Genomic DNA, 13,813 nt, shown 5'->3' with positions numbered 1-13,813 from the left:
TTCCTGTTAGCCATCCAATCTTCTATCCATGCCAATATATCACCCCTACAGCATAAGCTTTTATTTTCCACAATAACCTATGATGTGGCACTTATCAAATGCCTTCTGAAAATCTAAGTACAGTACAACCACAGCCCATGTAACTTCTTCAAAGAACTCCAATAAATTGGATAAGCATGATTTCCCTTTCACAAAACCATATTGACTCTGCCTGATTACCTTGAATTTTTCCAAGTGCCCTGCGAGAACATCCTTAATAATAGCTTCTAACATTTTCCCTAAGAAAACTGACCTGTAGTTTCTTGCTTTCTGTTTCCCTCCTTTTTTGAATAAAGGAATTACATTCACTATTTTCCAATCTAATGGAACCTTCACCATATCTAGTGAATTTCGGAAAATCAAAACAAAAGCATCAACTATCTCACTTGCCACTTCTTTTAAGGGCCTAGCATGAAGTCCTTCAGGACCTGGGGCTTTGTCAGCCCGCAGCTCCAACAATTTGCTCAGTACCACGTCCCTGGTGATTTGTAATTTTCTTGAGTTCCTCCCTCCCTTCCATTTCCTGATTTACATCCATTTCTGGGATGTTACTTGTATCCTCTGGGGTGAAGATGGATGCAAAATAACTGTTCAACTCATCTGCCATCTCCTTATTTTCCCTTATTTATTCTCCAGACTCACTTTCCATTGGACCAACACTCACTTTGTTAATTCTTTTCTTTTTAAAATATCTATGGAGCTCATTACTATGTTTTTATATTTCTAGCTAGCTTTCTCTCATGCTCTGATTTTTCCTTCCTTATCAATCTTTTAGTCATTCTTTGCTGTTTTTTATATTCTATCCAATTCTGATCATGAGATCCTGAATGGACTAGTTTCATCCCAGGATCCGACATGTCACAGCCCCTTCAGCTCACTTCAGCATACCCCTCCCTCCTCAATGACCAAAGTACCCCAACAAGGGTCCACTTAGGCATGACAAAGTTTTAAAAACATGAACAAATCATTTTTTGTGAGAAAAACCCCAAAATACTACAGCTGCTGGAAATCCGAGGGCAAAAGCAAAGAAGGTTGAAAACACTCAGCAGGCCAGGCAGCTTCCCTGGAAAAACAGCAGGCAACATTTCAAAGCATTGGAGCTTCCTCGAGACGAGGGTACTTTTCCCTCGGATGTTGCCAAACCTACTAAGTGTTTCCACAGCAAATATCTTTGTATTTTCTTTTGTAGAAAATAAGGGAATATCTTGAACAGAAGGTACGAATTTACTTACTTCAGATTTTCCTTCTCAGTCTAAACGGGAGTTTTGTTATTATTCTCAATTTGAGCAGTTCTATAAAATCATTGGCGATGTTTTGCTTTTCTAAGTCATGCGAGTAACTATAAAATAATTATGTACTGAGAGGCTGCATTGCTTTCTCCAGCTGTTTGAGCTTTGAGCGGCCTACCTGGAGAGGAAGATGTTAAAGCATTTAAGCTGTTGTTGCCAAGGGAACAGAAGTGGTTTTTTTGCTGTGTTTGTGTGAGATTTGTGTCTTTGAACATGAAAAGAAGCACTTCACAATAGAACAAACCAAAGTAAAACAGCAATGTGAAGCTTGAAAGAAAATGCAGAATGTTCTCCTGACATTAGAGATTGCTTTAGAGATGCACAAACTGGTGAGAAAATGTGGCAATTCATAAAGGTAACGCCAGCCGACTGACTTTACATCTGCGGCCTCAGTTGCCAATCCTGCGGGTTTGTCCCAGACTCTCTAGGAAATAAAGATTTATTCCTGGATTCTGCCAGGATGGAAAATTAAAGGGCCCTTAAGAAAACCTTTTTTTTCTAATTTTATTGGACCACTTCTGTTTAGTAGTTATAAAAGAAAAAAAAAGAAAGATTTGCATTTATATAGCATTTTTAAAATCACCACTGGACATCTCAAAGCACTTTACAGCCTGTCAGGAAGATATAATAATTCTCATAGTGTTATTGGAATTTATTGTAAACTAGTGGTATATGTGTCTGTATGTGTGTGTGTGTGTGTGTGTGTGTGTGTGAGAGAGAGAGACTTAATTGGATTAAAGACAGCTGGTCTGAAGACTTTGATGTAAATATGGTAAACATGGGGGAAGTTTAGAATGTAAGGTATAAAAGGACATTTGCATTTTTAAATAAACCAGACTAGATTGTTTTCAAAGGAGGGGTGAAATGTGTCACATAGCCAGATGAAGTTCAGAAACAGTGCGTTTATTTTTCCCCAAAGATTGCTGGTAAAACTTGGTGCTATGAGAAACTTTTATTATCAGAAAGGTAAAGTCCAAAGACATAGTGAAACAATGGGAATTTGCATTCAAAGGGGAAAATATGTATAAAGGAGCGAAGGCTGTGTGTAAGGGTAGGCATTTTTAAGATCTAAAAAATGTGAAAAGCCTTCAGCATCTGTGCCTCAAGCTGCTGTTTTCAAAGAATTAAAGTTATGAAAACTCACTTTGAATTCAACTGGTTCAGGGTAATGTGTGTCACCTTGTCTGTGTCTTTTAAAATCTATGTGTCTTATTGTTGTCTTAATGAAAGTACAACTGGGAGTCAGATTAAGTAGGGGATTTAGAAGTTATCATAGCAGTAATTTGTAGATCTATGTATGTGTTTAAAATCATTTCTCTTATTAATAAATGTTTAATCTGTTTTGTAAAAACTTATAAGACTTGGTGGTCTTATTACTATTGAATTCAGGGCATGCATCTCGAAATTTATACAAATTGCAAAACAAGTTGTGGCAGTTGTTTCAAGTTTCCATTTGGGATTTGAACAACTCAACATTTACTATCGGTTGTGCCATAACAAGCCAATAAACTACTTTTGAGGTGTAGTTACTGTTGTAATGCAGGAAACATGGGAGCTAATAGGTGCACAGCAAGCTCCCACAAACAGCATAGTGATAGTAACCAAATAATCTATTTTTGTGATGTTGATTGAGAGATAAATATTGGCCAGGACTCTGGGCATAACTCCCCGGCTCTTCTTTGAAATAGTGCAATGGGATCTTTAACATCTGCCCCAGCAGACAGATGGGAGGGACTTCTGTTTAAATGTTGCATCCAAAAGACAGCATCTGCAACAGTCCAGTATTTCCTCAGTACTGCACTGAACAGACTTTTGTGCTTTAGCCCAGGAACAGGACTTGAACCCAGGACCTTATACCATAGAGGCAAGAGTGCTCCCAACTGAGCCATGGCTGACATGCTCCTGGGTGCTTCACTATATGATCTCAGGATGTTCCTAGGAGTAAGAGTAAACCAATTAACCCTGTCAGCCTGTTCCAACATTCAGTGAGCTCATGGCTGATTTGATGACCAAACTCCATATAGCTGCCTTTGCCCCAGATCATTTAATAACTTTGGATAACAAAAATCTATCAATCTCAGATTTAAATGTAATAATTGACCTAACATCTGTTACCATTTGTGGAAGGGAGTTCTGAACTTCGCCCGTTGTTTGTATGTAGAAGTGTTTCCTAATTTCACTCCTAACATGTCTGGCTCTAAAATTAAGACCATACCCCCTGTAATCCTAGACTCCAAAACCAGTGAAAATAGATGCTCATATTCTAGCCTATCAGTTCCCCTTAATACCTGTCAGTCAAACAGCCTTTACCCCCCATCTTCAATATTTTCACAACAAAGGTATTCAAAGAATGCCCCTATGAATTGTCTCCTGGGTTACTTGCAGCCAAGATTAGTGTTTAATTCCTGGAGACTCCAGAGTCAGCAACTCTATTTCCAATTTTTTTGCAAAAATATACTTGATTCATAAAAAATCTAAAAGAACATTTAAAAATATTTCAAAATGGCCATCACAAAGTGCAATGATATTTACATTTTCCACGTTGTCATGTTGCACTCTGAGGTGCTTCAGTACAATTGCAATACATATAATATTTGCTGTACACACTCAATGTGAGACACACAGCCCGAGGGGATCCATTCAGTTTCCAGCCCCTTGGTTTATTATGGCTGAAAGGTCAGATAGCGACATTTCCCCATTGCACCTTTGCAGCAGCTGCCCCAAACTTTAATACCTCTTTCAGCATGTAGTCCTAGACCTTGGAATGTGCCACTCTGTAACATTTGGTTGTGGACAACTCTTTGTACTGGAAGACCAGCAAGTTTTGGGTAGACCCAAAGAGTGTCTTTCACTGAGTTGATGATCCTCTACCTGCAATTGATGTTTGTCTCGGTGTGTGTCCCTGGGAATAGCCCATAGGGCACATAATTCTGCAGCACAGAATGAACCTCGACAAAAACCATTGCATTTCTCTCCAGGCCTTCTTTGCAAAGGCACATTGCACAAGGAGGTGGACAATGGTCTCTCCCCTACCACAGCCACTTAGAGGGCAACATGCAGAGGGGGTGAGACTCCGGGTGTGTAGGAAGGATCTGACAGGGAGGTCCTTTCTCACCACCAGGCAAGCTACATCTTGGTGCTTGTTTGAAAGTTCTGGTGATGAGGCATTCTGCCAAATGACTATGACAGTCTACTCAGGGAACCAGCTGACAGGATCCACCACTTCCTTTTCTCTCAGGGCCTCTCAGACATTACATACAGACCACTGCCTGATGGACTTGTGGTCAAAGGTGTTTTTCTGCATAAATTTTTCCATGAGGGAGAGATGGTATAAGTACTTGAAGCGTTCTGTGGCAGTGTGGCCAGACCCATCCTTCGCAACAGCGGGGGCAGGTGGATCTTCAGCACGTAGTGACACTTGGTGCTTGCGTACTGAGGGTCTACGCACTGTTTGATGCAGCTGCACACAAAGGTGGCCATCAGGATGAGGGCGACATTGGGCACATTTCTTCCCCCTTTACCTAGAGGTTTGTACACGGTCCATTTTTGACCTCCAGACAAAGCTATTTCTACCAGTCTAGCTTCCTTTAAAGCTTTTCTTGAAAACTAGCTTTTTGACCAAGCCTTTGGCCCACCCCTCCTTTTTTCTCCTTTTTTAATGACTTGGTGACTATTTTACACTGTGTTTCTCTGAAGTGCCTTGGGGCTATTTTCTTTATTAAATGTGATAATGTAAATGTCAAGTGTTAATTAATGAGGACGCTCATTGTAATTGTTAACTCAAGATTGCTCCAAAGTTGAAAGGAATCATTTATGCATTAAATGGTATTCTGGCCTCCTCCTTCATGGAATATGGGCCAGGGTTTGAAATTTCCATGACAGAGTGAATTCCAGAGCTGGGGCCTAGAATGTTGAAGACACGACTGCCAACAGTGAGCCAAAGGGAGTGGATGATGCACAAGAGGCATATACTTAAATGATCAAATGGCGCACACTTGTATATGAAGTGGACGGGCTATTCTCCTGCTTTTAGTGACAGGAGCGATGTGCACTGACTGGTTGTGGGAGTGACAGGTACTAACAAGCAGCAGGTGTCTCCGCCCCTCTCCCCTCAGTTTGAACATTGTGATACTCTCAGTACGTTCACAGGGCTGGAGTTTAGTGCCTGCACTCCCATTTCAACAACTCAGGCAGGGATCTTTAAAGAGTCTCTCATTTTGGTAAAAAAAAGTGCACCCTGCAGATTCCCTGTGCTTTGTCTGTTAGATGTGGATCCAGAAACTGCACAGTGATGGGTAGTTAACAGAGAGCTGCAACATTTTACCTTCAAAGATCACTGACCCTGAGATCAATACCTTCTCACTCTCTGCTTGTTGTGCACTTGGACGTGAATCTGGTTCATTTCCATCATTGGGAGGTCTACTTCAAGAATTAGAAATGGTTTGGGTGAGGTTTTTAAAGCTAAACCTGAGTGTCTGGATCATAGCAACATTTCCTGGTAAGTACTGACTGCTGCAACATTTGGGTATAAGAGACAAAATTAGAGAGAGAGAGGGAGGGGTGGGGAACAGAGAGAGGGAAGGCGGGGAACATGGGGGAACAGACAGAGTGGGAGAGAGGAGTGGGGAATGGAGAGGGGGATCAGAGAAAGAGAGAGAATGGCGGGGAACAAAGAAGGAAGAACAAAGAAACAAGGAGAGCTGGAGAACAGAGAGGGGTGGGAGACCGAGAGGGAGAGGGGGGGAACAGAAAGTGTAATGGAACAGAGATAGAGAGAGAGAGGTGGGTGTGGAGCAGAGAGAGAGAGAGAGAGACAGAGGGGGAACAGAGAGATGGGGAACAGAGAGAGAGGAGCAGGGAACAGCAAGGGAGAACAGAGAGGGGGTAACAGAGAGAGAGAAAGAGAGACAGGGAACAGAGAGAGAGAGGGAAAAGAGAGGGGAACGGAGAGAGAGAGGGGTGGGAAACAGAGAAAGGGAGGAACAGAGAGAAGGGGGAACAGAGAAAGAGAGAGATAGATGGGGAACAGAGAGAGATAGAGTGGGTGAACAGCCAGAGAGCGAGAGCGAAGGGTCGGGAACAGAGAGAGAGAGGGGAGGAACAGAGAGAAGGAGAGAGAGAGAGAGTGAGGGGGACAACAGAAAGGGGGGAACAGAGAGAGGGGGTGATGAACAGAGAGAGCTAGGGATATCAGAGAAGGGTGGGTAACAGAGAGCAAGAGAGGGTTGGGGAACAGAGAAAGAGAGGTGGGGAATGAAAGACAGAGAGTAGGGAAAACAGAGAGAGGGTCAGAGAGAGAGAGGCAATCAGACAGACAGTGAGACACTGTGAGAGAGATAGAGAGGAAGGGAGGCAGAGACAGACAGTGAAGCAGAGACAGAAAGGGAGAGAGAAATCTTGAAAGGTGGCTGTGAATAATAGGCTCATTGCCAGTTTATCTGGTTGTAGTGCGTGGCATCTTGCCCCTGAGCCTTTTCTTCCCAGGACTGTGAGCTACAGCTGAGCTCGGTCACAGATCAGGGGATCAAACCCCAGCACCTTCAACTTTTTACTCTTAAAGACCTGCCGTCAGTCAGTTTAGTGCATCGAACCATGCTAAGAAACAACACTCAGAATCTAACTGAGGGAAGTGCATCTTAAAGGCAAGGGATGGTCAGAGGACGAGAGCAGAGCAGTGACCAACGTCTTCCAGCTCTTCAGTCTCATCCAGGCATGAGGGTCAACCGTGGATGGCCTCACACCTGACCCTGACTCTGTCTTCCCCGGCTTCCTTTAGTAGGCTGTTCCTGGAGATCAAGCGAGAGAGGAAGCCATACCTGACACTTCCCTTTCCAATCCTAGGTATTGGGGTACTGGGCCAACTCCTGCCCTGGCAAAGATCAGAGAAATGAACAGTGGGTAGGGATGGATGCTTTGTCCTGTTAGCTTCAGTAACTCATTGGTTAATAGTAATGGGGAGGGGGTATGAGGGGACAATCCTGCGTTGCTCTTCAAATCCACAAAAGGCAGGTGCACCTTGTGTCTGGCTCACTGACGAGTTAAATACCAATAGCCATGGGCCATACAGAGGATTATTTAAAGAGAGACAGACTTGGATTTCTCTAGCGCTTCTTACAACCTTAGGATATCCCAAAGTGCTCCACACATAATGAAGTAGCTTTTGAAGTGTATAGTCACTGTGGTGGGAAACACAGAAGCCAATTTGCACACAGCAACCTCCCACAAACTTCAATGTGATTATGATCAGGTTATCTGTTTTTTATGTTGTTTGACAGTCACGTATATTGTCCAGAACTTTGTGGAACCCTCCCGGCTCTTCATCAAAATATCTACCTGAGAGGACTTACAGGTTCTCTGTTTAACATATCATATGACAGAGCAGCACTCCCTTAGCCCTGCATTGTGGTGCCTGAATTAAGATCATGACATAAGAAATAAGAGCAGGGGTAGGCCATTCAGCCCCTTGAGCCTGCTCTGCCATTCAATAAGGTCATGGCTGATCTGATTGTGGCCTTAACTCCACTTTCCTGTGTACCCCCTACCATAACCCTGGACTCCCTTGTCAATCAAAAATCTGTCTAACTCAGCTTTGAATATATTCAGTGACCCAGTCTCCACTGCTCTCCGGGAAGAGAATTCTAAAGATTAACAACACTCTGAGAACAGAAATTTCTCCTCATCTCAGTCTTAAATGGGAGACGCCTTATTTTGAAACTGCGCCTACTAGTTCTAGATATGCCTACTAGTTCTAGGTACCCCCACCAGAGAATACATCCTCTCAGCATCTATCCTGTCAGGCTCCTCGGAATCTTATGTTTCAATAAGATCACCTCTCATTCTTCTAAACTCCAATGAGTTTAGGCTGAATCTGCTCAACCTTCCCTTGTAAGGCAACCCTTTCATCCTAGGAATCAGTCGAGTGAACCTTCCCTGAACTGCTTCCAGTGCAAGTATAGCCCTCCTTCCCTCCTTAAGTAAGGTGACCAAAGCAGTGCATAGTACTCCAGGTGAGTACTCAACAATGCCCTGAACAGGTTTAGGAAGATTTCCTTACTCTTATACTCCATCCCTCCCATGATAAAAGCCAACATTCCATTGTCTTCCTAACCACTTTCTCTACCTGCTTGCTGACTTTTTGTGATTCATATACAAGGACACCCAGATCCCTCGGTACCAGAGCATTCTGCAGTCTCCCTTCATTTAAATAGTATACTACTTTCTATTCTTCCTGCCAAAGCAGACAACCTCACACTTTCCATCTGCCAAATGTTAGTCCACCCGCTTAACCTATTTCTATATGTTACGGGTCAATATAGTTTGCAGACTCAGATTATGTACTCAAGTCTCTGAGGTGGGATTTGAATCCCTGACTTTTTAACTCAGAGGCAAGAGTGCTGTAACCAATGAGCTATGTCTGACGTATTGTTTTCAAGCTGATACCCCGGTGTTGCTCTCAAAGTTTCTTCCCATCATTTCCAGGGCTGCTCAGTGCTGAGGCAGTGAGGCTGCACTGGGAGCCTCCGTGCCTTCATCAACTGCGACACCTACAGGATGCAGCCAGGACTACAACCATCATTCCACCCAGGCTGGAGGGGCACTGGGTCTCCACAGGGTAAGAGAAACAACAGCTGTTGGGGGGTGGAAAACAGATCAGATTCCCTCAACTCTTTCGAGTACAAACCCGTTTCCATCTGTTTCAGATGAAGTTACATTGTTTCATAGTTTGCCATCCCTCAAAAGGTGATCGGCATTTCTCTAATGGAATTATCCAAACTCATTTCCATAGCTTGCACGAGGTCAACCAATTATCATTTGCCATCCCTCAAGTTGATGTATAAATGGGAAGCTGATGATAGAGTTCACCTGTTCCACCACAAGGTTCACAATACACTGGGTAAAGTCTGATATATTCCATCAGCTGCTTTTAATCTCCAAAATGGCAATTTAGCCTGACATTTTCAAAATGAATTGTCTCTCAATGTATTTTAATGCAAGACAGCGTATTCTGTGTTTACACAGTACAGCAGGAATGTACACTTCTTAAAATAAATGCTTCCCATATTCAATGTGAACTCAAGGGTAGTCACAATGTGGGATATTGAGAGTGTGATGTATGGGGTGGTCACAGTGTGACTTGTGCAGTAGTCGCACTGCGACAAGTGGTCTACTCTCAGTGTGATGTATGGGGTGGTCACAGTGTGACAGGTGGGGCAGTCACAGTGTGACGTGTGGGGTGGTCAGTGACGTGTGGGGTAGTCACAGTGCGACTTGTGCAGTAGTCACAGTGCGACAAGTAGTCTACTCTCAGTGTGACGTGTGGGGAGGTCACAGTGTGACAGGTGGGGCAGTCACAGTGTGACGTGTGGGGAGGTCACAGTGTGACAGATGGGGCAGTCACAGTGCGACCTGTGGGGTGGACATAGAGACATGTGGGGTGGTCACAGTGTGACTTGTGGGGTAGTAAGTGTGACGTATAGGGTGGTCACAGTGTAACGTATGGAGTAGTCAAAGTGTGATGTGTGGGGTGGTCACACTGATGTATGGGGCAGTTAAAGTGTGACATGTGGGGTGGTCACAGTGTGATGTGTGGGGTTGTCACATTTTGGCATGTGGGATGGTCACAGTGCGATGTGTGGGGTGGTCACAGTGCGAAGTGTGGGGTGATCACAGTGTGACATGCGGGGTGGTCACAGTGAGACGTGTGGGGTGGTCACAGTGAAATGTGTGGGGTGGTCACACTGTGACATGCGGGGGGATCACAGTGTGACATGCGGGGTGGTCACAGTGTGACGTGTGGCATACTGACAGTGTGACATGCAGGCTAGTCACAGAGTGACGTGTGTTATGGTCACAGTGTGATGTGCGGTGTGGTCACAGTGAGACGTGCAGAGTGGTCACAGTGAGAGGTGCAGTGTAGTCACAGTGTGATGTGTGGGGTGGTCACAGTGTGACATGTGGGGTGCTCACAGTGCAACATGTGGCATACTGACAATGTGACCTGCAGGGTAGTCACAGTGTGATGTGTGGGGTTTGTTACATTTTGGCATGCGGGGTGGTCACAGTGTGATGTGTGGGGTAGTCACAGTGCGACGTGCGGGGTAGTCACAGTGCGACGTGTGGGGTGGGGTGGTCACAGTGTGATGTGTGGGGTGGACACAGAGACATGTGGGGTGGTCACAGTGTGACTTGTGGGGTAGTAAGTGTGACGTATAGGGTGGTCACAGTGACATGTGGGGTAGTCACAGTGACATATGGGGTGGTCACAGTGTGACATATAGGGTGGTCACAGTGACGTGTGGGGTAGTCACAGTGACGTATGGGGTGGTCAAAGTGTGACGTGTTGGGTAGTCAGTGTGACATATGAGGTGGTCACGTGACGTGTAGGGTGGTCACAGTGTAACGTATGGAGTATTCAAAGTGTGATGTGTGGGGTGGTCACACTGATGTATGGGGCAGTTAAAGTGTGACATGTGGGGTGGTCACAGCGTGACATGCGGGGTGGTCACAGTGAGACGTGTCGGGTAATCACAGTGTGACATGCGGGGTGATCACAGTGTGACATGCGGGGTGGTCACAGTGTGACGTGTGGCATACTGACAGTGTGACATGCAGGCTAGTCACAGAGTGACGTGTGTTATGGTCACAGTGAGAGGTGCAGTGTAGTCACAGTGTGACGTGCGGGGTGGTCACAGTGTGACGTGCGGGGTGATCACAGTGTGACATACGGGGTGGTCACAGTGTGACATGTGGGGTGGTCACAGTGTGACGTGCGGGGTGGTCACATTTTGGCATGTGGGGCAGTCACAGTGCGACGTGTGGGGTGGTCACAGTGTGATATGTGGGGTGGTCACAGTGTGATCGGTGGGGTGGTCACAGGGCCACGAGCAGGGTGGGCACAGTGAGATGTGTGGGATTGTCACATTTTGGCATGTGGGACAGTCACAGTGTGACGTGTGGGGTAGTCACAGTGTGACGTTCGGGGTGGTCACAGTGTGACGTGCGCGGTAGTCACAGTGTGACGTGTGGGGTGGTCACAGTGTGACATGTGGGGTGGTCACAGTGTGACGTGCGGGGTGGTCACATTTTGGCATGTGGGGCAGTCACAGTGCGACGTGTAGGGTGGTCACAGTGTGATATGTGGGGTGGTCACAGTGTGATCGGTGGGGTGGTCACAGGGCCACGAGCAGGGTGGGCACAGTGAGATGTGTGGGATTGTCACATTTTGGCATGTGGGACAGTCACAGTGTGACGTGTGGGGTAGTCACAGTGTGACGTGCGGGGTGGTCACAGTGTGACGTGCGCGGTAGTCACAGTGTGACGTGTGGGGTGGTCACAGTGTGACGTGCGGGGTGGTCACAGTGTGACGTGCGGGGTGGTCACAGTGTGACGTGCGCGGTAGTCACAGTGTGACGTGTGGGGTAGTCACAGTGTGATGAATGGGGTGGTCACAGTGTGACGTGTGGGATAGTCACATTTTGGCATGTGGAACAGTCACAGTGTGATGTATGGGTTGGTCACAGTGTGACATGCGGGGTAGCCACATTTTGGTGTGTGGGGCAGTCAAAGTATGATGTGTGGGGTGGTCACAGTGTGTGTGACGTGTGGGGTGGTCACAGTGTGACATGTGGGGTGGTCACAGTATGTGTGACATGTGGGGTAGTCACAGTGTGATGTGTGGGGGGGTCACAGTGAGATGTGTGGGGTGGTCAGAGTGAGATGTGTGGGGTAGTCACAGTGTGACATGCGGGGTGATCACAGTGTGACCTGCGGGGTGGTCACAGTGTGACGTGTGGCATACTGACAGTGTGACATGCAGGCTAGTCACAGAGTGACGTGTGTTATGGTCACAGTGTGATGTGCAGTGTGGTCACAGTGAGACGTGCAGAGTGATCACAGTGAGAGGTGCAGTGTAGTCACAGTGTGACGTGTGGGGTGGTCACAGTGTGACATGTGGGGTGCTCACAGTGCAACATGTGGCATACTGACAATGTGACCTGCAGGGTAGTCACAGTGTGATGTGTGGGGTTTGTTACATTTTGGCATGCGGGGTGGTCACAGTGCGACGTGTGGGGTGGTCACAGTGAGATGTGTGGGGTTGTCACATTTTGGCGTGTGGGACAGTCACAGTGTGACGTGCGGGGTAGTCACAGTGTGACATGCGGGGTGGTCACAGTGTGACATGCGCGGTGGTCACAGTGTGACGTGCGGGGTGGTCACAGTGTGATGTGCGCGGTGGTCACAGTGTGACGTGCGGGGGCGGTCACAGTGTGACGTGCGGGGTGGTCACAGTGTGATGTGTGGGGTTTGTTACATTTTGGCATGCGGGGGCGGTCACAGTGTGACGTGCGGGGTGGTCACAGTGTGATGTGTGGGGTTTGTTACATTTTGGCATGCGGGGTGGTCACAGTGCGACGTGTGGCGTGGTCACAGTGAGATGTGTGGGGTTGTCACATTTTGGCGTGTGGGGTGGTCACAGTGTGATGTGTGGGGTGGTCACAGTGCGACGTGCGGGGTAGTCACAGTGCGACGTGTGGGGTGGGGTTGTCACAGTGTGACGTGTGGGGTAGTCACAGTGTGACGTGTGGGGTGGTCACAGGGCCACGAGCAGGGTGGTCACAGTGAGATGTGTGGGGTGGTCACAGTGTGACGTGCGGGGTAGTCACAGTGAGATGTGTGCGGTGGTCACAGTGCGAGGTGTGGGGTGCTCACAGTGTGACGTGCGGGGTGGTCAAAGTGTGACGTGTGTGGTGGTCACAGTGTGACGTGCGGGGTGGTCACAGTGTGACGTGCGGGGTGGTCACATTTTGGCATGTGGGGCAGTCACAGTGCGACGTGTTGGGTGGTCACAGTGCGACGTGCAGGGTGGTCACAGTGCGACGTGCGGTGTGGTCAAAGTGTGACGTGTGTGGTGGTCACAGTGTGACGTGCGGGGCGGTCACAGTGTGACGTGCGGGGTGGTCACATTTTGGCATGTGGGGCAGTCACAGTGCGACGTGTTGGGTGGTCACAGTGCGACGTGCAGGGTGGTCACAGTGCGACGTGCGGGGTAGTCACAATGAGATGTGTGGGGTGGTCACACTGATGTATGGGGCAGTTAAAGTGTGACATGTGGTGTGGTCACAGTGTGACATGCGGGGTGGTCACAGTGAGAAGTGTGGGGTAGTCACAGTGTGACATGCGGGGTGATCACAGTGTGACATGCGGGGTGGTCACAGTGTGACGTGTGGCATACTGACAGTGTGACATGCAGGCTAGTCACAGAGTGACGTGTGTTATGGTTGCAGTGTGATGTGCGGTGTGGTCACAGTGAGACGTGCAGAGTGGTCACAGTGAGAGGTGCAGTGTAGTCACAGTGTGACGTGCGGGGTGGTCACAGTGTGACGTGCGGGGTGATCACAGTGTGACGTGCAGGGTGGTCACAGTGTGACATGTGGGGTGCTCACAGTGCAACATGTGGCATACTGACAATGTGACCTGCAGGGTAG

At 47.3% G+C, this 13,813-nt stretch overlaps 1 protein-coding gene across 1 annotated transcript in view; it reads left to right on the top strand.

Annotated features, from left to right (window-relative positions):
- The window catches only part of LOC121287542 (protein APCDD1-like), a 160,138-nt gene that overhangs the window by 15,207 nt on the left and 131,118 nt on the right, over positions 1-13,813 (top strand). The window contains exon 5 of the mRNA XM_041205474.1: positions 8,808-8,940. Within this exon, the coding sequence (XP_041061408.1) occupies positions 8,808-8,940 (133 nt within the window). The remainder of the gene's footprint in view (positions 1-8,807; positions 8,941-13,813) is intronic.

Source organism: Carcharodon carcharias, chromosome 14 (genome assembly GCF_017639515.1).
Source record: "Carcharodon carcharias isolate sCarCar2 chromosome 14, sCarCar2.pri, whole genome shotgun sequence".
NCBI classification, from domain to species: Eukaryota; Metazoa; Chordata; class Chondrichthyes; order Lamniformes; family Lamnidae; genus Carcharodon; species Carcharodon carcharias.
The sequence above is the reverse complement of the archived record's forward strand: the minus strand, read 5'-3'. Positions and strand labels throughout refer to the sequence as shown.